The 26,896-nt window shown below is 33.6% G+C and overlaps 1 protein-coding gene across 6 annotated transcripts; it reads left to right on the forward strand.

Annotated features, from left to right (window-relative positions):
* Positions 1 to 6,749: 6,749 nt before the first annotated feature.
* On the forward strand, positions 6,750 to 25,200 carry LOC123525728 (solute carrier family 35 member F6-like). 6 transcript variants are annotated; one of them, XR_008366769.1, is made up of 14 exons: positions 6,750 to 6,800; positions 7,235 to 7,394; positions 7,891 to 7,961; positions 9,219 to 9,286; positions 9,901 to 9,965; positions 10,350 to 10,411; positions 11,483 to 11,562; positions 13,674 to 13,812; positions 18,020 to 18,114; positions 20,009 to 20,053; positions 20,592 to 20,772; positions 21,332 to 21,640; positions 21,937 to 21,979; positions 24,648 to 24,671. XR_008366769.1 is itself a non-coding variant. In XM_053521746.1 (14 exons), exons 2-14 carry the CDS (start codon positions 7,297 to 7,299, stop codon positions 24,854 to 24,856), a joined length of 1,239 nt encoding a protein of 412 aa, XP_053377721.1. In that variant the 5' UTR covers positions 6,750 to 6,800; positions 7,235 to 7,296; the 3' UTR covers positions 24,857 to 25,200. The 6 variants fall into 6 exon arrangements, 4 of the variants coding, with proteins under 4 accessions (XP_053377721.1, XP_053377744.1, XP_045160834.2 ...); XM_053521746.1 differs by having other exon boundaries at positions 21,558 to 21,640; positions 24,648 to 25,200; XM_053521769.1 differs by having other exon boundaries at positions 21,558 to 21,635; positions 24,648 to 24,787.
* Positions 25,201 to 26,896: the final 1,696 nt, after the last annotated feature.

Genomic DNA, 26,896 nt, shown 5'->3' on the forward strand with positions numbered 1-26,896 from the left:
AAATAAATGTTAAAGTTTGCGTACCACCCCAAATATTTTCTAAGTCCATTGAGATATTGCTTTTATATTTTGCATACTTGTTAACCATCATGACCTCAGTCTGTAAAAAGGAGGAGGCAACTCTATCAAGCATTTTGACTGAATTATGACCCCTTTTCGACTTAGAATAAATGTTAAAGTTTGCGTACCACCCCAAATATTTTCAAAGTCCATTGAGATATTGCTTTCATATTTTGAATACTTGTTAACCATCATGACCCCAGTCTGTTAAAAGGAGGAGGCAACTCTATTGAGCATTTTGACTGAATTATGGCCCCTTTTCGACTTAGAATATGCTTATTGTAATGTTAAAGTTTTACTCATTGCTTATATTATACTATCAAGCACTGAGAATAGTCTAGCGCGCAGTCCACTGACAGCTCTTGTTACAGATTAAACGTAAACTGAGCATCTCTAAATTACCATGATGTTTGTTTGTAAAAATGATTGGAGTATATACATGTATGTTTTGTTGACATTAATGATTTGCTTTGATTTTCACCAGCATTAAACTTTGCACAATGAGAAAGGATATTGAGTGGAAGTGCCGTGCAAAAGAATCATAACGCTGTCTTGTTTCCTTTTGAATTGTCTCCCTTTTTCTTTTTTAAACACTTTTGTCAGAAGCATGACTCAAAAACTATTTTATTATCCCCCGACGAAAGTCGGAGGGATATAGTTTTGGCGTTGTCCGTCCGTCCCTCTTTCCGTCCTTCCGTCCATCCGTCCGGAGCCATATCTAGGAAATGGTTGGGAATATTTATTTAAAACTTCATATACATGTTCACCACTATGAGTTCTTGCGGCCCGTCAAGTTTCAGTCAGATTGCCCAAGTAACACCAGAGTTATGGCCCTTAGAAGTTTCTAGTGTTAACTATATAGGGTACTATAAATATGGCAATTTCTGCATCATAACTTTTGATATATTTCACCTAGAACTATGAAACTTAAACAGAATTTAGATCACCATAATGTGGTTGTGTACACACAATTTCGTTTGGATTTATTTGCAAATTTAGAGTTATTGCCCTTTAATTGTATAAAAATCTACATATTTGTACATAACAAACTTACCATTTGGTAAAATTTCATTAAATTTCTTTCATTCTTTTCCATGAACATTTATTGTAAACATGTGAAGTTGTGTACCCACACCTCGTCACCCCCTTACCTTGATCACACCCCCCCCCCCCCCCCCCCCCCCCCCCCCCCCCGTTCATCACTATGAGGTTATGGGGCCCATCAAGTTTCAGACAGATTGCCCAAGTAACACCAGAGTTATGGCCCTTAGAAGTTTCTAGTGTTAACTATAATATAGGGTACTATAGATCTATAGATATGGCAATTTCTGCATCATAACTTTTGATATATTTGACCTTGAACTATGAAACTTTAACAGAATTTAGAGCACTATAATGTGGTTGTGCACACACAATTTTGTACGGATTTCAGAGTTACTGCCCTTTAATTGTCTAAAAATCCACATATTTGTACATAACAAACTTACCATTGGCAGAATTTCATTAAATTTCTTTCATTCTTTTCTGTGAACATTTATTATAAACATGTGAAGTTACACACCCACACCTCGTCACCTACTTGCCTTGGTCACACTCCCTCCCCATCCCAACCCCCCTCCCCCCCACCCCTCCCCCTCCAAAAAAAAATTTTGTTTTCATTTATTTTAGATTTTTTTCAAACCTTCCATGATTATTTATCAACATGCAAGTTGTACCATTTCCCCACCTCACTCCTCATACAGTCATGCCCACCACAGATCATGCATCCTCTGCCCCCCCCCCCCCCCCCAAAAAAAAAAATCCACATATTTGTACATAACAAACTTACCATTCGGCAGAATTTCATTTAATTTCTTTCATTCTTTTCTGTGAACATTTATTAGAAACATGTGAAGTTGCGCACCTACACCTGGTCACCCACTTGCCTTGGTCACACCCCCCTCCCCCTCCCAACCCCCCTTCCCCCCAAAAAAAACAAATAATAATTTTTTTTTCATTTCTTATTTTAGATTATTTTTCAAACCTTCCATGATTATTTATCAACATTCAAGTTCCACCACCTCACTCCTCCATACAGTCATGCCTACCACTAATCATGCATCCTCTGCCGCCCCCCAACTTCACCCTTTTACCCTTTTTTTTTTTTTCATTTTTAATTTTCCATCAATATTTATAATCAACATGTGAAATTTTGTTTCCTCTCCCGTTCCCCCACACCCCTACCCCCTAAAAAAATAAATATATACATATATAATTATATTTCCATTCCTTCTTTTTTTTTTAAATGTTCAAACCTTCAACATGTTAAGTTGTGACTGCACAAACCTTGCCCTCAGCCATGTTCAAGATATCTTACCTGTGTTCTCTTAAGGACATCTGTTCTTTTAAGTTCAAATGTACATGTTAATCAGTAACACCTGGTGCCAAACCACTCAAAGACAATATTTCGTTCCAGTTAAACTTCAAGCTCACATTTCAATTAACTGCATTTAATTTTAAAAGCTAAGTTTATTACAATAAGCATAATATGATATTATCCCATTCAAAATAAATTCTTTAGTCAGGATCAAAGTATCATACATTTATTGTGTACTCTTTAATTAAACATTTGTTTTCTGTTAAATTGATTTTGACTAATGAAATTATTTGCTTCTTATTAACATCCTTAACTTTTTGACGGATATATTTTTTTGCCATTCCTCACCACAAACCCTTTCGGCGGGGGATATCAATTCATCGAATTTGCTTGTTGTTATATTTATTATCCTTCTACAATTACTGACAAGAAATATAGCTGTGTGTATGCCCATAACATGACATAGTCCAGTACCTAAAACCTTACTGTCCAACAGCACTCCTGTACAGGCAAAATGTCATGCTGCTTCTAAATAAGGCCTCCAAAATATACAAAAAAAATTGCATGTCTAAATGACATAACCAAAGAGGCTTGTATTTTATATTTATACTCTAGTATAAAAGTATTTTTCAGCACATGTATAGGAAGTCATATTCGGATTGACAAATCAGTAACGCAGGAGACACAGGATCAGCGACTGCAAAATGCAGTAACAAAGCAGCTTTGGAGTTTCCTTCTATGTTCGTTTTCATCAATTCACAAGGGAAACATGCCTTTATTCACTTTATTTATCTATCAAAACAAACAGTGATAAGTATATATATAGTTGCAACACTAAATACAACATGATCAAAAAGATGTTTAATGCTCCACTCTGGTAAGTGTCACGTCACCATATGTTGCTACTAAATTGAAGTATATGAAAATTGAATAGATGAAGTTACAAACAGGACGGCTCCAACTTACCTAAGAACTTGACATCAGTACTGATTCTTAAGGTATACAATTACACAGGTTGTAATAAAAAAAAAGCGTTCCACACTGCGGACATACCATTGGGTTCCCTGATCCACGAAGGTTTACACCTGGGTCCAGTTGTTCGAAATTTTAGCCGGCTGTCAAACTAACCTCCGGTTAATTTTGATTCAAAGTTTTAGTCTTGTCGGGAAACTCTAGTATGATGTTCTGATTTTACTGCAAATACTTCTTAGTGTTTATACTTCTTAACTCATACATTTGTTTTTTTAAGTCTTCTAAATTGTCTAAATATAACCTTAAACGTTACTCAACCGTTAGCTTAATCGCCTGTTAAAGTTTCGAAATACTGGGTTCTAGTGAGCTCGCCAGTACTGTAGAATGATTTATTACATCTGTTATACTGGAGAATTTTGTCTTTGTGTCTTTTCATTTGTCTCGTCAGGTTTGATTTTGTTTGATAGCATTTGTAGCACATGAAGCCATAATAATGAAAGAATAAATGCAACGACTCGCCCTCTTTCTTTGCTTACATTTAGAACTCATATAGTTCGGGTAATTATAGCGCTGCCGTGGGGGTATCATTAACTCTTTTTTTTTCAACTCGCCTCCAAAAAGAGGTGAGACTAGTGTTTACGGGCAATAATTTTGAGAGAATAACTTGCAAAGCAGTGGTATGATAATTTGTATTTTTAGACAAATTGAATTATTTCTGCTCCCGTAAGTCTTCAGTTTAGATACTGTCGATTTTTACTATTGAACAAAGTTCGTAGCGAAGTCTGTGATTGTCGTCAAGGACCCAACTGCCTTACTTTTAGTTTGAAGAAGGAAAATTTTAATACTTGTCTAAGGAGGTAAAATCACAAGGGTGAGAACCATCTAAGAATAGTCATTCTTGCATACCAGACGGGGATTTCCGGTATATTTACCGGTGCTAGAAAAGTCCATCTTACACCCCGGGGTGTAAGATGACTCTCGTGCTTTAAATGACGTATTACGAACTACATATATGTAGAAGATTTATGTGTTATTTATATTTTTCGAAAACGGATAAAAATCCAATACCTTGACAGTTCCTCTTTGTTCTTGATAGTATATTTCTCGATTCAAAACGCGTTATTTTATTCAAAATTCATAACGTTACGCTGCAGCTGATAAAATAAAACCGGAACTAAACATTGTTATTTGTCTTTGAAACGTCATGACGTCTTTCCTGTTTACGGACGTTGGTTTCCCGCGCTTTGTTTAAATACGCTGCTATAAGAAATAGTTCTAAAAAGAAAGCCGTTCGATTGATTTATTTTTATTATTATATCTTGATATCGGTATCAAGAAAAAGATTCTGTCACTGGTTATAGGTGCAGATGGGAATATCCGCTCTCGGGTAACTGTTTAGGCGGTAACTCGGTAGGAACCTCGTTACCGCATAAACAGTTACCCTCGAGGCCGGAAATTCCCGTCTGCACCTATAACCAGTGAAAGAATCTTATACGTAACTGGGGTCAAGTTCCTACTTGAGGAATCCTTAAAGGTATACGTGTGTGTTAATTGCGAATGTTTTTGACATTTTGGTAAAAACGCATTAATAGATGTGCTAAGGTGAGAAATAAAATTACACTGTAGTATGAAAAGTAGTTCCAAGCCATGCATGCCTTTTTCTGTCTAAAACATTTTGACCACAGTGCGACCGAATTCCTGCCCTTTAATCAATAGTAATACACGGGGTTTCATCAGAAGAATGATTAACTATATAAAAAAAGACCCAATAAATTGCTGTTTATCAAGAGACAATACTTATCGCAGTTTCTAAAAGAAAAATTAAGTGAATAAAGGTACGTTTCCCTTGGAAATTGATTAAAACGAACACAGAAGAAAAATCCGAAGCTCCTGCGTTACTCCATTGCAGTCGCTGATCCTTTGGCTCTTGCGTTACTGATTAGTTTAGTCATGAATCGCCTTATATTGGCCTTCCAAGTAATTTAATTCATTTTTTTGTAGCACTAACGTGTTCCACGAATGTATCAGTGAGAACAAGGAGTTGGTTATATTGTATGTTTATCAGAGAACGTACTGGAAATAACGCATTTTCTGAGTCATGACATTGTTTACCTGCTATTTTGGCATGGTGCTTAGATTTGTTGAAAAACAAATAGCAACGGGTATTCCATAATGTTCAGAGCACATCTTGCGCTATATGCCGTCTCTGACAATAATTTCTAAATAACTGGAAAAGACAATTTTCTCACCAAAATCGCTCCATCTGATCCGAGATCTTACGTTACTGATCCGGTTTTTCAAAGTAACGATTTGACACGGTGATTTACTTCACACTGGTCAACCGTGTCTGAGATTAAAAAAAAAATGAACTTTTTAAAATTCTGCTAGGGGAACCCTCCCACGTGAGATACCCATACTCACCCTTTCACGGCTCGTATTTGCACCTCCCCAGAAAATTCTGGATACGCCTATATGTTCTGACTGTGTGCTCCCAGACAGTCAATAAATTTGATGCTTTTCCTAAACTTGCTTTAAGCTACACTAATAATAGCATGACTGGACTAAGTTATATATGTGTTACGGGCCGGTTAGTTGGTTCGAGTCCCGACTAGGGTTAATTTCACACTTACCACAACAACAAAAAGCTACTAAAGAAAATTTACAACATTATTTTATGTTTTAAATAGAAACAATTAAGTATATAAATCCACATAAACAAAAAACATACAACCGGGTGAAGCATCCTTAACGCAGCGCCCAAGCTCCTCGAGATAACCAAAAACCGACCATATCCAGGCACTTTGTCCGCCTAATCATCGTAAAAGAAAAAAAAATTAAATCATTGGTCGTAACACTTAGCAACATAACAAAACAAATGTTCGGCAATGTCCGTAAAAGATATGACCAGTGAGTAGGCCTAATTTTGTAACAAAAAATTGATATCATTGGACGTTGCACGTACGCGATCCAATGAAATTATATAATTGTGATAAGAATAACTAAATGCGCACGGGACTTAATTTGCAAGTTTCAAGATAAAAATAGATTAATAACACTTCAATGATATACAGACGGGAAGAGTAGGTTTGACGGCCTATTACATTTGATCATGTACATTTGTAATTTCTGTATTAGTTGGTGCTAAGCATTAAAAGAGAAATCGACGAAAAGTAAATTGGAAATCATTACCTAAGTAGGCCAGCCAGATATAAAACTAAAGAAAACATGGTAGGATATGTCAAAATGCATACAAGTAAAATTTTATGTTATTCACTTGACAATGAACGAAATGAATATATGTATATTTACGATATTATATAATATATTTCTTTTTGCGGCTAACAGTACGGATATGTACGGTCGAAGCCGAGATTTAGCTATGATGTTGGTTCCCTGTATGAACTGTAGCTAGGTAAATAGAACATGATTGTATATATGTTTTTAAGCTATTTTGTAATGTAAATCCACTGTTCAAAACGGTTATTGCAATTTACTGATAATTTAGAAACTGTAAAATTAAACATAGGTTTAAATGCACGTTATTAATGTGATACGAGCAGACGAGTTTTAATCAATGAGGTATGAATGAACTAAATCCTGTATCCAGTGGAAGTAATGGAGACAGGGTTCCTGTCCTTTTATCTACTGTGTTCAATGTCGTAGCCGGGTGATATTTTCTGGGTATAGATCTACTGAGAATTCTTATCTAGATCGACATTTTATAATAATGAGTTCCTTAGACCTATATGTTTGAAAACGTAAATAGACCGAGACTAATAACAAGTGCGTTTATATTTATGTCTTTGTAAGAAATTATATATGTCACTAGATCTTGTTCCTTTATAGACATTGCAGTTACAGAAATAACCCATACATACCATTGACATGGTAGGACGATATGAAACAGCATGGCGACATTCACATTTATACAGATGGTTTTGGTAACAGGAATGCTTGTTACTGGCAGCATCAACACATTGTGCAAAAAGGCGCAAAATGATTGTGTGTAAGTAATTGTATGCTGTCCACACGAAGTTTGAGAAAAGACTATTCAACACGATGCTGTGTAGTTAGAGAAAAATACTAATTTTAAGACAACCAAACATGACTGGCAAACAGCTGAGTTCTCTTAAGATGACTTACTGCTGTCCAAGAGCAAAACAAAAACAAAACTGTGTCGACAAGACGGAAACTTATAAACAGTATCACCTCCCCTGTCTACCTATTGTTCGAACTACGTAACATATGTAAACACGCTCTATAACTAAGTAGTTTTACTGATATCTTGAGCTCCCTACTGGTATTATCCGCAAGACAACATAATTTACTTTGTGTTTTTTTCATCAATTTTAGACATCCATTACAAGGTCTTAATCGCGATCTAGATGTCTACCAAAGTAAATGATTAATGGAGATTATGTAGGTTTTTGTTGCAAAACTTTGGATATGAAAATTATTCATATAATTTCCAGATGTATAGATATGAATATATTAAATTACAGGGTGAAAGGTTACAAATCTAAAGCACACAGTTTTAACCATCCTTGGTTTCAAACATGGATGCTATGTATAGGTAACTTTTTGTACACATTCACATTGCCTAATATATTTTAATATAAATTAGGCGTAATAAAATGTTAGTTTCCGGTATCCCGACCTATCCGACCCTAAACGTTTTTATGGCCTTGGAGAATTTTTTTTCAACTTTTTAACAAAAATTTGCAAAACTGCAATTTTTATGCTTTAAACATGGTCAGTGATGTTAGAAATCAACTGATGCCCTAAAGGCATAACCCCCTTATTTGTATTCATTTTTTGATACAAAAATAATTTCCGAAAAGTCCCACTTAATAAAAAAAAAAAAGAAAAATACCGACCTACCTACCCTAATGTTTTTAGCATGTTACCGGAAACAAACACTTTTTTACGCTTCATTAAAACAAATATCAGGGTAAAATTCCCGATTTGTTTTCAAATTGATTTCAGTAATTCTCTTTTTAAAGGGTCTTAAATTTTTAATATTGCTGAAATATTTTAGTAACAAAAATACAAATTAAAGTTAGATGCATACCCGTGATACACTGAATCTTGTGACTCATTTGTTTATGTGATATTGACTGTATACCGATAATTACGAGTACGTCCTATATGGGTACGACTTCTGATTTACAACCATTACAGTTTTGTTCTTTTGAATGTGGTTTGTTCTTTCATGACGCATGCCCATGTCAGGTATAATTCTTGGTATCTTCCTCCTGTAATATAGCGGGGAACACAGAAGCTGAGCATATTGCACGATCTTATTAATTCATGCTGCTATAACATGAAACATATTGTTATTTCATTTAGCCTTGCGTGTTTCATCTTGAAATTACTTTTGTATTTGTTAGAAAATGAAATCTTATAAACTCTTGGAGATATAGAAAGTGATTACATGAAACTCCAGCAGTTAAATGGATTCAAACAGAAAGTGGAAATTACGTAAATTCGGTTTTCTCACAAAATATTACTAGATTTGAGTATGTTTATTGCAACGTACATGTAGGTAGGAAGGTGTCAAGAACTTTTGCAATAAAATGCACAACAACAAAATACTGTTTGTATATATAGATAGATATGAATAAAACATTTGAGCCGCGCCACGAGAAAACCAACATAGTGCGTTTGCGACCAGCATGGATCCAGACCAGCCTGCGCATCCGCACAGTCTGGTCAGGATCCATGCTGTTTGCTTTACCATGCTGGTCGCAAATGCACTATGTTGGTTTTCCCATGGTGCGGCTCATTTATAAAATTAAGTTTCATTGAAAATGTTATACTCTCCTTTCAGCACAGACGCTTTGTTTGATGGGATTGCCTATACAAAGAAGAAGGGAGTTGCAAGAATATAGAAAAGAAGTACAGAAGTTTTTATAACCTTAGTATCTTATCGTTAACTTGAATTGCCTAAAATGAAGATTTTCACCTAGGACAAAGGGATTTTTTTTTTTCAAAATATCTATGACGTTTATTTATTTTGATTTTGATAGTTCAGCAGAAACAAGTATTACAAAATGCATATCATTTCGCACGGAGGCTTTGTATACCAGAATACGTTAAAACGTGTGCATATTTTTACCCCTTTATTTTCATAAATAAATGATGCACTCTTTTCAGAAATGAGATCATTTAGTGATACATATATTATTTGTAGATTTAACTGATATTACTGAAAACAAAATTCAAAATATGATTACTCGTTTATTTTATATAGACGTTATGCTATTTTTCACAATCTTTAGGATATTCTTGCCTTAAGAGGTGACTTAAAGGTCCAGTGATGAGACGATTGACTCCGAAATCTAGGGTTGTAAGTTAGATTACCCCTTTATACTCTAATCACAAACAGTCTGTTTGATGAGATCTCGTGCTAAATGGTTTTCATAAGGTGCGGCGTTTAACTGAAATATTTTATTATTGAGAAAACATTATCCCATTTGTATATACTATATATACAATATGGTATATTCTAGATTACCCAGAATGAAGTCCAGGATGTGCAGCCTAAAATAGAAATAGGACCTCCAGTTCATGCAAGGTGATTATTTCTGAAACTTAGGTCTTTAGTTCACAACTATTGATATATTTTCTGCACTTGATGTCTAAAAGGGAATTATTTGTCACATTGTATACCTTGGTAGTTCGTCAGTAGTTTTGATGCTTGAACATGAAAAAAAAAAAACATGAAAAGGACAATGCATTTCGACCCAGTATTAAACTCGTCATTTTTTGTTTAGAAACAAATATCCTTTTAAAGCTGACATTCTGACATATCATGAGTAACTGTTTACATTTAGGATTTTTTAAATGGACTGCATTTTAACCTTTCAAATTCGTTTTCATATGATCCGCTTTGACAACGGATGTTTTATAATATCAAATGCCCCATACACGGGCTATCATTGTGTTTTATATCATTCAGGCTGTGTCAGTGGATTTGTATCGTACCATCTTGTACCTGCATACTGTCGGTATCTCTTGCTGGTAACGTTACCAATTTTTACATGTTTGCTAAAAGTTACATTCGGGCTATTTAGCAACAGAGAAAAAGATTGCATACATGTAGTATCAAAAGTCGCCGTAAAAGCTTTGCAAACAGTGTACTTAAGATTTATAGTTTCCAAATATAGTACCTCTGGTTTGTACTTGTATGCCTTGACATAGACATTTATGGTGTATGTGCGTGCGTGCATGCGTGTGTGTGTTGGGTCCATTGTTATCTTTGCGTGCATACATTTGTTTTATGTCTGTGAGTCTGGCTGGTAACTTTGTCACGCATTGTCAGAGTTTGGAGCAACTTCTATAACAGCATATGTTGCGTGCTGGATCAAAGTTAATGCCATACTTGGAGGTAAAGGGTTTAAGGTCATTTGTCTTGCCCGCGCTTTATCTTTTCTTATGCATTTATTTTATGCTTTAGATGCTCAAGTAACTTGGTACAAACCTCCATAGTACCAAAACGACGTACCGAGTGCAAAACGTGGACCCCTAAATCAAAGGTCAATGTCACACTTAAAGGTCAAAGATTTTACCTATCAGTCTTAACTATGTATTTCATGCTTGACTCTGTAATACTTATATACTAATTTCCTTAGTACGGTCTGTAAAGAAAAATGTTTGTTTCAGGTATTCCGACCTACCCTAAATTTTTGACCCGACCCTAAATGTTTTTATGGCCTTGAAGAATTTTTTTTCAACTTTTTAACAAAAAGTTGCAAAATTGCACATTTTATGCTTTAAACAAGGTCAGTAATATTAGAAATCAACTTACTGATGCTCTAAAGGCATAATCCCCTTATTTGTATTCCTTTTTTGACAAATAAATAATTTCCGTAAAGTCCCACTTAATAAAACAAAATCCAAAACAAAACAAATTTACCGGCCTACCTACCCTAATTTTTTGAGCATGTTACCGGAATCAAACAATTTTTTTTACGCCAAAGTCAATCCAACCAATTTAAATGTCGTTAATTCATTATAACTAGAACTACTGTAATTACGTATTACAATTATTTTTAGGAATAACATTATTGTTTCCTGTTACATATATTACAGGTATCGGCTTACTCTTTATTGATGCTTCCATCATGTCGATGCTCAGAGGATCTGTTATCGTGTTTGCAGGCATTTTTTCCGTGAGTATATAAGATGATTATGACAAATTTGACCTAATTTTAATTATTCCTGTAACATGTACATTTTCGGGCATGCTTATGATACTAGTCAGAAGTAAACAGCATGTTATCCTTGTCATAATCTTGCGGATAATTGATCGCGGCGATCATATGGAATAGGTGAAGTATATGCGCGCTGGGGAAAATATTTCATGATGGACCTGTGAATTCTTTACTTATGGGTGAAACAGGTTTCATAAGCGTAAATACGACTAGCTTCTACTGATTATAAAACAAACCGTACGATTTGTTGTGAATTAACTGTTGTTGTACTTTTTGTAGTTCAACCGCCACCCTTGTTTACGAGCAACATTTAAAAAACACGTTTTTTTCATCCTCAAGTAATAAGTAAGTAGACTCGCCCAGTGTAATCAAAAACACACAATTGACCGACCTCTCTGGTACAGTATCAAGACGCATAATCTAACTCTATACATAGAGCGCCTACTTCAACCAATTTACATTCGGAACATTTTCACGCGTTTCGGGCTTTATCGTATGTTTAACATGGGATTTTTGAACCGTCCAAAGATGTTGGAAATGTTTGTGCCATTGTTTATTTTTTTTTAATAAAAATGTTACTGCTTTCATTGTCTACCACTTTTTTTCCACCCTTGCCTGAAAAAACAGTAATGAGTTTGTACTCTGTTCAGACAATTGTGCTCTGTTGAAATTTAACCAAACACAAGTTTACCTGCATAAACAGAAAGCATGATATCTTAAACGTATGTCACTATACCTGTCCGGTACTGGGCATTATGGTAAACGCTTCTTTCCTGCACAAATGACAATTTCGCAACTTCTGTCCGGTTTGTGCAAATGTCTGGCCGCGATAAACCATTTGACTTGTTGGTACTTGACATACGATAGTACTATGACAAGTATAGAGCTAATGGTGCTGGATAGTTCATAGCACAGCTGTCGAATCAATTGTATTTTATTTGATTGTATATCAACAGTTAGGAAAGCATAGGATGACTATCATTGTAGATGATTTCAAATCACAACAATATGAAAAATTGACATGAACAAAACATATACTTTATTCGATTTGTACAGAGTACATCATCAGTATATTAACAAATAATGTTTCAGCTAAAATAGTAATCACGTGATACATTATATCTGACATGTGATTTAGTTTTTTTAAATATCATGTACAGCATATTTAAATTAAGAAAATTATCAATAGAGGATGCACAAGATAAATCTTAACAAAAATATGTTTACAAGAGTGTCATCAGTTACATACAAATAACAAATGTATTTTTACGTAAAACTTCCACTGGATATACTTTACGGTTTACAAATACTTTGAATACATATACAGATACATGTATATATGTACATATATAAATGAATATATTTACATCGATATGAAAGGTTAATACATGTATGTAGTTGCGCTAGCTATATCTACATTACATCACATTTAATATTTGGTTCCTGCAGTTCAATGCTTGTTTTATATATAAAGATAGATTGAAAAGAATTTGCTTTTCTTGTTTCTACATTAAATCTATAAATTTATACATGATCGGTGCCTCGTAATAATATTTCTTGATGTATTTTTTTCTTAAATTTGTAAAATGATATGTTATTGAAATGTTTGACGCAAAAAGTAATCAAGTGACACCACCTGTGACCACTACCGGTATTTATCAGACATTTTTAACATGAAAAACTACTCTCTGTTGATGCAGTGGTACTTTTACAAGCACGGCGTGGTATAATTTTCTTGTCGTGGATATTTTCCTGTTTTTTAAATGCAGTATGCCTCAAAATGTCTCTAATTATGGGTATTTAAATCTGGCTAGAAAACTTGAATAAACGTATTTTCCATTGTCTGTAAAATGTTTCAATACACTTTGAACATTACATTTGACTTCTTTCTCTTTCTGTCTCACTGAAAAATTGCATTAAGTTTGTTGATATTGTTTAAAATTCAAATACAACAGTTGGTGAAACGGAGATATGTCTAGCGTTTAGTACATCCACATTCATATTAGAAATATATATTACAGTTATTAAATTTACTTAAGGTTTGATAAACGCGTATTGACATTTTCTAGAAAATGTTTTTGAAGAGGAAATTGAAACTGACACATTGGCTAGGCATGGCTGTTGTTATAGTTGGTTTGGTATTGGCTGGTTGTACAAGTGTGTTTAAAAGTCAAGATCATAAAACAATTGGTGGGAAGACTATTACAGGTATGTTGTGAATCCATGTGTTATTTTTTTGCTTAAAACTGCTATTTAACCGTCTTTTTAAACACCAGTATTTCTGTCCTATTTAATGCGTATCCCTGTATTAGATAAAAAAGAATTACGGGGGTTATACTTTCAGCAGATTGAACATTTTTCAGACATGTTAGTTTTTCTGTTAATGCGAAATTACAGGTTGAACAATGTCTGTGTTTTTTTCCGTCCATCCCATACCGTGCCATTATCCCCATATCACTTTCCTTCAAGGTCTTTGGAACCCATTCATAAGTCATTTTGAGAGTAAAACATGCTTTTAGGATCATGAAATAAGTTCACATGGCCAGGTCCATACATCTGACTTATGTTTTGACAAAATTATTTCCCTTTTTACTTGGAAAATGTACAAAATTGATATTTCGTTCACATTTCTGAAACCTGTTCATGAATTCAATTGAAACTAGAGAGAATATTACACATTTGATGACGTCTCATCAACAGATCAATCGAACCTAGTTAGCTAGTATTTTGATTGGTTGCATTATGTTCTTCCAAAGGAACTTCAGACAGATTTTATTGAAACAAACCTCTTCGATCAATGCAAGTTTACACATGAAGTTCCACAAATATGCCTTTTCTTCCCCATTGATGAACTTGAAAAAATTTGACAAATTGTTGCTTTCTTTGACTATCCCTGAAACAGATGAAGGTATTGCATTGAAAATTCAAACAGTTCATTAAGGTCATAAGACAGTTTCACGTTCCAGGTCCCATTACTATGAATTCTGTTTTGGCAAAACATTTTCGCTTTGTCACTTAGTTAATATCCAAACATTGACATTTCTTTAATATTTCGGAAACGTATGCAATCAGAATTAAATCTTAAAACAAACTTTTGTGATCATAATAAGTTATACCTTCGGGGTTTTATGTTCAATATGTGAGTCAAAGTCAGGGTTTACACGTGCATGAACACCAGAAAAAATTATCCAATCCTATAAAAGATGAAACTGACATAAACCAAAACGTAAACAAAGTCATTCTGAGTAAATATAGATCTAAAATTGTATCCCAATTTGAACTTAGATATGGGTTTTAGTTGGAAAATGAATATATCCTTTAGTGATTGCTATAGTTTTAGTCGATACAAAGGCTCTAAAAATACAAATGTATATCTGCAGCCTCAGATACTTTCACATATACTGATACATGTAGTGTATTGACAGCATACACTTGAATAGTAAAATGACTTTTTTCAAACCTATCTTTGACAGATGCCTCACCATATAGTCGTTACTTATATAACCAGGTAAATACGATACACACATACACCCAATATATTTGGGCTGTATCTAATGTAATAGAGATTATATGAAAATAATGTAGGTAATGCTTATACTTATAAAATGCACAAATGCTCTAAAATACAAAATGTATATCTACAGCTTTAGATATCTAGAAGGAAACTTGCACACATACTGATATTTGTAGTGTATTGACAGCATAACAATATTCCAAGAACAATAAAATGACTTTTTCAAGATTACCTTTGACCGATGCCTCACCAATATTTGTTACTTATATAACCAGGTAAATATCATACACATACACATCCAGTACAGATTTGGGCTGCATCTAATGTAATAAAAGATCAATTTAAGAAGGTTTAGATAGTGCTTATACTTATCAAATTTTAAAAGTCATTTTGACAACTTTACAATTGATGTTCAATATTGTAAAGACTTTTCTTGGAGTATGTTTTAGTGCAAAGAATTTTCTAAAATTTGCTTGCAAGTTCTGTAATATGTAATAAGATGAAAACAAACTGCATCATTATCTGTCGCCAATGCTAACTTTTGTATTTTGTCTGTTTTCAGAACAACTCTTTGGCATTTCCTTAAAAAAGACGAAAACTATATATTTCAAAAATTCACAAAATTATGTATTATACATGTACTTTATTATGGTGACCAGGTGATAATATTCAGCGATTCTTGTAACACTTGTATGTTAGTTAAAATGAAATGCTATACTTTAATATCATTAGCAAAAACAAAGAATATAATCAAAATCTTATTACATATTCTGTCAATATGAGTATCTTGCTTTTTATGAAGACTATAATAATTGAAAACACTCTGAAAGCGAAATTAATGTGCGCACTGGCAACTTTTAAGAAATAAAACCAGAGTACAATGGATTTGAATGAAAACATATACTAAATATGGAAGTTTTTTACAATAACAGTTATTGTAGCTTTATATACAACAAGGTAAATACATTTTGACAATACTTGAATTACAGGTAAATATAAACGTATATGTATGTATACTTCTTTATATGTTTCTATTTATCATTAAATCGGTGTTTAATCTTTTAACCATACACTGCGTTTCGAAACTTTTGATGCTACAAATAGGAGTACAGTAGAAGTGTACGTTATCATAAAATAATTAATTTTGACATTGTTTTTATTCGAAGAACATCTGTTTCATGTTATATACAGGGTATTCGGTCATCAGTCCGTATTCATTCCATTACACGTTCATGATCTTTTATATGACGTTACGAAACATAATATAATTTTTCCGTTCAAGAGGATCATCTTAAATATTAATATGATTATTTTTCAAAAACGAGTAGAGATTCTCTTTATACACAGGGCCGAGATTCGACGCAAACTATTTTTCCATTCAATAAAATCATCCTATATGCAAGGTCACGAGTCATCTTACGATATATTTCCATTCAATTAAATTGACATGTACATGTATATAAGGCCAAACGTTAGTATGCACTATTTTACCATACAGGAGAATCCTGGTATTTCTCTCCTGTAATGATATACAATGATATCATCTTCTAAACAGGAGAAGTTTGATATTTTTTCCCAAGGGAATCATCTTCTTACCTAGGGAATAGTTATATTTTTCCTATAGAATTATCAGCAAGAGAGTAGTAATATTTTCCCGAGGGAATCATCTTCTAAACAAGAGAATAGTAATATTTTCCCGTGGGAATCATCTTCTAAACAAGAGAATAGTAATATTTTCCCAAGGGAGTCATCTTCTTAGCAAGAGAATAGTGATATTCTTCCAAGGGGAATCATCTTCTTAACAAGAGGATAGTAATTTTTTTCAAGGAATCATCTTCTAAACAAGAGGATAGTAATATTTTCCCGAGGGAATCATCTTCTAAACAAGAGAATAGTGATATTTGCCCAAGGGGAATCATCGTCTAAATAAGAGAATTGCGATTTCCCCCTTCTAAACAAGAGAATATTAATATTTTAGCGAGGGAATAAACAAGAGAATAGTGATATTTTCCCAAGGGGAACCATCTTCTAAACAAAAGAATTGTGATTTTTTCCCTAGGGAACCATCTTCTAAACAAGAGAATAGTAATATTTTCCCAATGGAATCATCTGAAATATAAAATCACGATTCATATTATTTTTGGCACAGAAAAGAACATCATACACTATAACAAGTCATGAGACATCATAAGATACCTTCCATAGAATCATTTCATTTAGAAGATCAAGGGACACCATACAATATTGTTTCATTAATGCTTTCACATCGATATACTACCAACGTGTTTGCTCGCTTGAAAATTAACACATGAAATGTTAGCATATATTTTAGTAAAAGGATAAAATGAGACAATTTGTCTGGTTGATCTTGAATCCATATTTATTCTAAGCACATTTAGTCACTTTTAATGATGCTTTCGATGTACACCGTATAATATTGTCTTTATGCCTGATACGTTATGTATATATCTATATCTGTATATATCAATGAACCAAGCTAAGGTTCTAAGTATTACTACATGTGATTAATTGAGTTAATTGAATGCATGCTATGACAAAATTCCTATCATCTCAATTATCATGTAGTTTTAATGGGTGTATAAAGCGCCCATTTTCGCCACTAATAAAAGGCAATGACATAGTTTCGACACACGGAGCGTAGAATTTGACTATCAGTTTGTTAGTGACAATCAACAGCAAAACACCCGGCATATACAGACCCTGCTTTATGTGACCTATCTCTTACTATTCAAGTTCCATTTTATGAAGTCAATGTTTGATGTATAGCTCTACATTTATATTATATGGCAATATCCATTTGTCAGGTATAAAGGCTACGGAACATTTGTGCGGAGATGTATTTTTTTTGTGTCAGAATTCAACATGTATTTGTCTTTGCAGGAATAATACTAGTCATTATTGCTCAAGTCATTACTGGAGCTCAGGTCATTTTAGAGGAGGCAATTGTCAAGAAGAGGAACTTGCATCCATTGCATGTAGGTAATTCTTTTTTTCCAGACGGGATTCAAAGCTGAGCAAGTTACTTCAGTCTTTAAGTGATTCAAAAGTGTCAATGTTTTTTTTTATTTTGATACAAAATTTAGTGATGGTTACTTGATAAAACTCTGCCATCCCTCAAACCTAAATAAGAGGTCAAAGAGTTTTGGTCTTCGATGACTTTTAAAAACCATTTTGCGAAATTCAAGTGTATTTAGAAACAGAAAACCATGTTTTTAGATTAAAGGAAAGTGTACAAGTCAGTTTGTACGATTTCAATTACCTCCTTTAAAAACTGAACGATTTTTAACAAATATTCGAATTATTTCCTCTTTATTAAGATATTGTTTGTTTAAAATATTTCTTTTACATTTTGTCTTATCTCAGTTTATTTTAATATTTGATTTAAGTTAATGAAATAGTGCATTTTCTATATGAGCTAATGTATTTGTCATTATTACTATCTTGTATTACTTGGAGCATTAAAATAATTCTACCTCAACTACACACAAAGTTCACGGCTATTTTGACTACTTTTGCCACTATTTACTGTACGTCGAACTTACGTCCATCGCCGGTCCGTCCGTGCATCGCCTAATCATACCTTTTTATCAACAACTTCTCCTAAACCTTCAAACCTTTAGTCATCGTGGCAATGGAAAGGACTGACTTTAAAATTTGCTAGTCAGAAATGTTTCAAACTGTTTTCACGCAAATGGTTCTTGTATGACCGACAACTTTGATTTTTCATATTATATCAAAAACTGCTTGCCTGATTTGAAAAAAAAGTACATACGCTACTTCTTTGGTAATCCTCTACAAAGAGTCGGGGGCCCGCCCGCTTAGCTCAGTAGGTAGAGCGTCGGTCTACGGATCGCGGGGTCGTGAGTTCGATCCTCGGGCGGGGCGTATGTTCTCCGTGACTATTTGATAAACGACATTGTGTCTGAAATCATTAGTCCTCCACCTCTGATTCATGTTGGGAAGTTGGCAGTTACTTGCGGAGAACAGGTTTGTACTGGTACAGAATCCAGGAACACTGGTTAGGTTAACTGCCCGCCGTTACATGACTGAAATACTGTTGAAAAACGGCGTTAAACCCAAAACAAACAAACAAACAAACAAAGAGTCGGATCTCTCATAAAGCATTGGGGCTTGGTCATTTTATCTCGATATCTACGAGGGCTGTTCCAATAAATTGTTGATATTGGGAATGTGTTATTTTCACCGATGTCCGATAGCTAATACTTCACGCACACACCGAATTGTCAAAAAGTATGGGAGCCGGAGCTAATATTGAAATTCTTCAAATGTTAGTTACAGTTCTTAGTCAGCCGCTGGTTCGATTTTTTAATTTAATGCGAAGTAATGTTCCTTAACCTTTAGCCTACTGGCAGCAAGTGATTCTGCTTTTACAACCAGTGCAGGCCAAGATCAGAATGCACATCCGTGCAGTCTGATCATGGTCTGCACTGTTCGCTATTCAGTCAGTAAATTTCAGTGAACACCCCTTCGAATAATAACTGGTACTGCCCAAATTGAATGATGGACCAGGGTTAAGTGAGCCTGTACTAAATTTTATCAAACTAACATGACTATAGAGGGAGAAGATAATTTTGTTCCAGCAATCTGACCAAAGCTTATTCGCACGTTGTCAATATTGGGGTCATGGATTACATTATTTTTTACAATTATAATAGAATTCCGCTAAACCGGTACCATCGGTGGTGAGGGGTGTTGACATCTCATTACCTCTCATGAACAGACTCAATAAAACCGAGTCTGCTATTTTGCTTGGTTGCTTTCAATTCTTCGAAATGATATCTTCACAGATTTTACTAAATACTTGATAGATCTTTACTTATTAATATAGTCTATGAATTTTCTCTACAGGTTGTTGGACTGAAGGGCATATATGGATTTTCATTAATGTCTTTTGTAAGTATTTTTGTTTTGTGTTGGGATAAGAGTCATCCTCCCACAGAAACAAGAGGTTATGCCATATGTTAAGTTTTCAAGTTGTAGCAACATTGTAAATACACAATCGTTACTCGGAGATATGAAATTGATAATGGAGGAAGACCCCCAGGTTCCTCTACTTGCAATTGTTTTGGTACAATCGAGCACCTTGATAGATCCACTGGCATTTTTAAGCTGCATTTGTTAAGTAAATTGCAATTACGTCTGTTCTAAAATTCTAATTTCATCCAAGTCTTGGAGCAAAATAATTATAATGTTAAATAATGTGTTAAATGAAATTTGTAAAGTTGTGCCACCTGCTTTAGGTGTACTTATCTTTTAAGTATATTTCTTTTTGAGGCCCACCAGCAACAAAAGGTAACAATAATATTATATTTACGCACATAAGCTGAATCAATGAAACAAACATTAAAGAACTTTGTGTATATTTACATTGCATTCACTCCAGCTTTGCCGCAATCATTAGTACAAGACGTTTCATGTTTTATAATTGTAGATAGTGTTACCTGTTCTGTATTTCATACCTGGTGATAACGAACATGGTAGTTTCGAGAACAGTATTGATGCACTGTATCAGATCTCAAACAGTGTCCGACTTTTCATGTTGTGTCTTTTATATATTGCATCAGTAGCATTATACAACTACTTTTCAATGGCTGTAATTAAGTCACTAACTGGTAAGGATTTTTATGTCCATTTTAAACAGCACCTTTGTGGCATTTAACAATTACCTAAGAATCTGTAGGTACCGCTAGATTATGTAAGAAGATAAAGATATATAGTAGAACCATATTTTGATATGTTTAAACACGACTGGGAACAATGGGGATTAATTCGACAAGGTGTATAAACGACTAGGAGTGTTTAAATATATTGAATATATTACATCGTCATTTTATAATATCATTTCGATTCTCATAAATCATTTATGTAAAAATGTGGATAAAATAGGCAATCACGATTTCTTGTTACATAGTTGGTGCCAACTTACCCTGTATTAATTATCAAAACACGACGATGTCGTCGACATTTTCCTAATAAATATCTTTTTGTGTAGTTTCGGCCCCATAAAAGTGCTTTTTGATCACGTTTAACCGAAATACTTCTTAACTACTTATATATTTTAAGAAAACAAAACAACATTCATCACTACTTGATGATCTCATTGTATTTTAAATGCGTTTATTCTAATGAAATTATATTACAATCTAAGACAACTATGGAATTTCCTTTCAGCTGTCATATGTGTGAGAATTGAAGTAACAAAGGATGTGTAATTAACATTTTTTATTTTTGTTATTAATTTGTTCATACCATCAATGTTTTAAATACTTGTAGTGGTACAGTAGTTCAGCAATTCAGCAAAACAAATTTCTAAGCAATGTCAGCTGAAATATTATTGTCAAAATATACATCGAAAGTCAATTCTACTGTTAATGTATTGTTTTCTAACTATATAAAGCTGTACACAGAACGCTGATAGATGCTTGTAGGACAATTTTGGTATGGGGAGCTGGTCTAATCATCTACTATTGTTTCAGTAAGGTAATATTTTGTTACACATGTCTAATTATAGATTGACTTCTTTCATTTTGTTCAATGCGTTCTTTAATTAGAGCTAGTTATATTTTTTATCACACATAACGGATTTTTATGTCACTCGTACAGACGGCAACATACAATTTATTTTAGCGACTGTTCCTATACATGTACGTATTACGGCTTATCTCAAAATTCTCTGTCTGCAGTTATCCGCTGTAAAAAAACAGTAGTTAGTTTATGTATAAAATATCACTTTTTATTTATATATTTTCTTTTTCATTTTTTTCTTTACCTTTTAGAACTTTGGGGAGCCTTTTGACAGAGCGTACGGGATTATTCAAAGTAAGCTATCTTGTCACCTATTTCGTAACATGATTTTATTTCAATTTCACTTTTTGATAATTTATAAAAAGTATTGATATTATAAATTCAAAATGGCAGTAAAGTTCTGAGTGTAGCATGCAGAAACAGTTTGATTGGTTATTTTCCAATTAGATTTCAACAACATTAAAATTGCACTTCTAACTTAATCTTTATGAATTCATATAGAGTTCGTAAGCATTAATGTAACAGACGTTATCAGTTTTACTGGAATTCTTTCTTACGTATAAAATACATTTTGACCATAGAAACAAAGGATACTAAAGGCATTTTCAAATTTGAAAAAAATCCCCCTTGGTTACTTTTAAAACTAATATACCGTAATTTGGTTGTTGAAATATATAGATAAATGTTCGTGTCACACAAAAATTAAGCTAATAACACTTTTAAAATTAATTAATGATTATCAAACTTGCTAGTTTTCATCAAGACAGTCGCTTGTTTATAAATATTGGTGCTAGACTAAGACTAAACATGCAATGTAAATCATCTCAAAACACGTCCTCATGACTTGAGTAAACAATATTATAAGCACAGCTGAACTTTATACACGGTGGATTGGTACTATTGGTGGATGACCCGGCGACCGTTGTTCACATCAACAATTTAACTTAAATATCTTCTGCTCCAAAATATTGCTAAGAAAAACACAACACTTGGTCTGCAGCTTCCTGGCAAGGTCTCTTCTCCAATGTTATTTCAAACGTTGGATAGAGTTTTAAATAAGAAATAAACGGTAAACGACTTTTCATCAACCGCCGAATGGATCTTTATCAAACATGGTCAGTAGCATCTTTAGATGGGGGCACTCAGTCCCATTTACGGGCCACTAGAGCTGAAAATAGAAATGACTTTTAACGACATTTCATGGGCAGCTTGATGGAACTTCATCACATTAGGTCTGTAACATCATAATAAGGGTCTCAGCACGTAAGAAGAACAAACAGTAAACATCCCATATGTAGCTTAAAATCTCAGATGGGTTTTCTTGTTTAAAAATATGTACTTTTTCTCTGGATCCTGACAATTATTAACGAGAGAAAATCATGTATAAACAAGGTAGGTTACGTGATGTTAATACGAGGTTTTTGAGTCGGCTAAAGGCTGAAAGCCTTTTGACGAGTCCTTGCTGTTCAGCGATTCTCTAAATGGACCGAATAACACGTGAAGGGATGTAGTTCCATTAGATTTCTCAAACTTCAAACATTTCACTGCATGAATGAAGTTAAGTTGTGTCAATTCCCTTTGCTATGACCAATATACGATGTAATCTGTCATATTTATGACTTGTAATTGTGCAATACTCGATTGTAACTCATTAAGCATAAATGTGCATTTTAAGAATTGCGCAGGCTTACAAAGCTTGGGTAACATCCAGCGAAAGACAAAAAATAGTTCCACAGGGCTCCAGATAAGTAGCGTAAATTACGTATAGAAATAATGCAAATACGCATGTCTTATAATTTCTAAGCGTATAAAAACGTATATAAAATTACAGAAACGCACACAATGCTTTTTTAAAAACAAAATCTGAATCGTCTGGATGTGTTAGATGACATAGCCGATCAGCCTTAATTCTCCCACATAGAACGTAAACACGCATCGTATGATTTCTATAAACTTTGCGTGGGTTGAATTTTGCAGTCAGTAAACGGATAAATTATCGGAAGAAGAAGCTCTTACTGGTTTGTTTAGTTACTGCTGATATTAAAAATGATTTTAATTCTTATTTTTCGTGAAATAAACAAATCGGCGAAACATTAAATTGTATTTTCTTGTAGTTTTTGAAATCGAAAGTAGATCGTCTATGTTTGGCTGCTTTAACGAAACGAAACAACTTTTTTATGAAAAGATTTAAATAAGAGGTAATTTAACCGTAAACTTCAATGTCAGATACTGCCAATTGCTGCTAATGTCTTCGTATCATCACAATTTGTAAAATATATTGTTAAAACTGGAGAAAAGTGTAATCGTATCCGGATATAATATTTTGGGTAAATATCGAGCTGTGTTATGAAATTTTAAGAAAAAAAACTAAAAACAAACTGAAACTGGTAGACTATACTGTCAGTACATCAATCATTAGCCGACTCAGGCCCTTCAGGCCTTTGATTTTCAATTGCTGTGACGGCCGAATATTTTTTTTTCTTTTTGAAACACCATCTTTACTTAGGATTAGTACTAGCATATGTCCAGTATACGACAATTTACCTGTCCACAAGTCAAAAACTCTATACCTCAAGGAAACTACCATGTTATCGCATCCACCCAGATTACTGTTACTACTGTTTCAAAAGTTAAATAAAACATTGCTTGGTAGGGCTTTCAGAAAGGTTCTCTAAAAGATTTAAATATGTGTATTCGGCTCAGTGTGACGTATAATTTTAGGGAATGTAGTTTCCATTACAGCTACTCATATTTCAGATTGATTTTTAGTGAATATTTAATACATGTACTGAACAGTCCTCGGCACACCCTAGATCGCTTGTTATTAACTATTTAAAAATCACAAGATACTTTTGGCTAGATTAATAAGAAACGTAATGTAAACTGACCTTTTTTTCAGTAAGTGTGAGCCCTGATTAACAACATATCATGCTTCAGTATGAATATTAAATTCTCATTTCAGTTGATGGTTTCTTATTTCTGATGATCGGTACAGCAATGTATAACCAGCTCATAGATCTGAGAAATTTTGTGTCATGTTACAATTTCCAGTCACAGGAAACAAAGGCAGTTTGTAACGAATCTAATCATCATAGCAACGTACAATATGTTACTTACAGCGAGGATGAAACTTACAATGAAAGGACAAATTTGTTGACAGGAGGAAGATAGTTTACAAATGAAGTTTGGAGAAACAATTGTCTTCCAAAGTATTTTAGTCTAGTTTACAGTCCGATGATTTCAGTTACTTTTGACCTTTGCAGAATGGCAAAAAATTCTATACAAATCATTTTTATATAAACATAATGAAAATCTATAGTTGCGCATTCCTTCCAACACATAAGCTCTTAAATGGGCCCATAGAGAGAAGACGCTATTACAACCCGTTTTGTAGTAAAGTTGCGAATTGTAATAATTATAACAAAACGGCTTGGAGTGCTTATTACAATTTGAAATGGACATCACAACCCGTTTTGTAATAAAGTTGCAAAATGAAATAAATTTCTCAGAGTGGGTGTAAACGTATTTGTGTCATAGTTTTAAGGTTCACTATGTGAATAAAGTTGAATGAGGTGAATATGTAAGTTGGCGTACTTTTAGCATGTAACTTTACTCATTAATTGTAACTAAAAAAGGTAATTGGTGAGCATAACATCAAGGAAGTTTCTACAAAATAATTGAGAGTGCTTATTACAAGGTAAAAAAAAAAAACAAAGCATCCCGTTTTGTATTAAGTTGCAAAATATGCAGTACATGCTAAGATTAAAATTGTATCTCCTTACTAATATTTTTTTATTTCTGCTCTTAACTTCTTCACTATGCAGCCTGTTTACATGTTGTATTGTATCAATTGATGTACTGTATTATATGGAATGGAAAATAAACGGTATATATATATATATATGTGTGTATTTAAATTTCTGAGTTAGTTGAAAAACATTTGTGTCATATTTTTAAGGCTCACTTTATGAGTAATGTGAAGGAGATTTTCCATAATATGGCCAATCGAGTCTGCAATTTTCACTGTTTGCCTTGTTCTCGGTACTTTTGAGGGATCTACTTTCCAGACCTTATTTTTTTACCGGCCATATAGCAGTTAGAAAATGAAATTGGATCTTCACAAAATCAGTGAAATTGACATAATTATTACAAAACGTGTTAGAAAGCTTAATGTGAAATGGACATCGAAACCCATTTTGTAATAAAGTTGCAAAATGTAATAATTTTTGTAACGTCATAGTTCTAAGGTTCATTATGTGAATATAAGTGAAGGAAGTGAAGACTTAATGTGTCATACTTATGACAATTTGGCATTTACTATTTACATAAAAGTAAAAAAAAAACGTACTTACAATATTAATGCGGATACTCAAATTGTAATAATTATTACAAAACGGGTTAAAAAGCTTATTACAATGTGAAATGGACATCGCAACCCGTTTTGTAATAAAATTGCAAAATGTAATAAATTTCTGAGTTAGTTGAAACGCATTTTTGTCATAGTTCTAAGGTTCATTATGTGAATAAAAGTGAAGGATGTGAAAATGTAATGTGTCATACTTATGACAATTTGGCATTTACTATTTACATAAAAGTGAAAAAAAAAAACAAGTACCTACAAAATCAATTCGGATATTCAAATTGTAATAATTGCAACTGTATTACAAAACGGGTTGTGATGTCCATTTCACATTGTAATAAGCTTTCTAACGCATTTTGTAATAATTATTTCACTGATTTTGGGAATATCCAAATTCATTTTCTATCTGCTTGCCTACATGGCAGGTAAATGTACAAATACGTTTACACACACACTGAGAAATGTATTACATTTTGTAACTTTATTGCAAAACGGGTTGTGATGTCCAGTTGTGGCAGTTGAGTACGCGCGTTTGTTCATGGTTGTTGGGTAAATTTGAGTGGTAAGGCAAAGCGACGACAGTCAGATGGGTTAGTTAGGGAGGTTGTGTCCCACCCTCCATCATAGGTAGGTTTGTGGGAGATACCCCAAGAAAAGTAGAATATTTGATAAAAACACTCTTTATTGCGCTGTTGTTATAATAAAAAAGAGACACATTACCCTTTAACTCCTCGATCTACCTCGGGTACTTATACCGATCTATGGTTCGTTTGTAATGCGTTTCTCTTGCTATGAAGGTCGTGGATCAAAGCAAGACCTACCGTTTGGGAGGTGTGTATAACATTCTAATT

The sequence above is a fragment of the Mercenaria mercenaria genome, chromosome 1 (genome assembly GCF_021730395.1).
Source record: "Mercenaria mercenaria strain notata chromosome 1, MADL_Memer_1, whole genome shotgun sequence".
In the NCBI taxonomy this organism is placed as follows: Eukaryota; Metazoa; Mollusca; class Bivalvia; order Venerida; family Veneridae; genus Mercenaria; species Mercenaria mercenaria.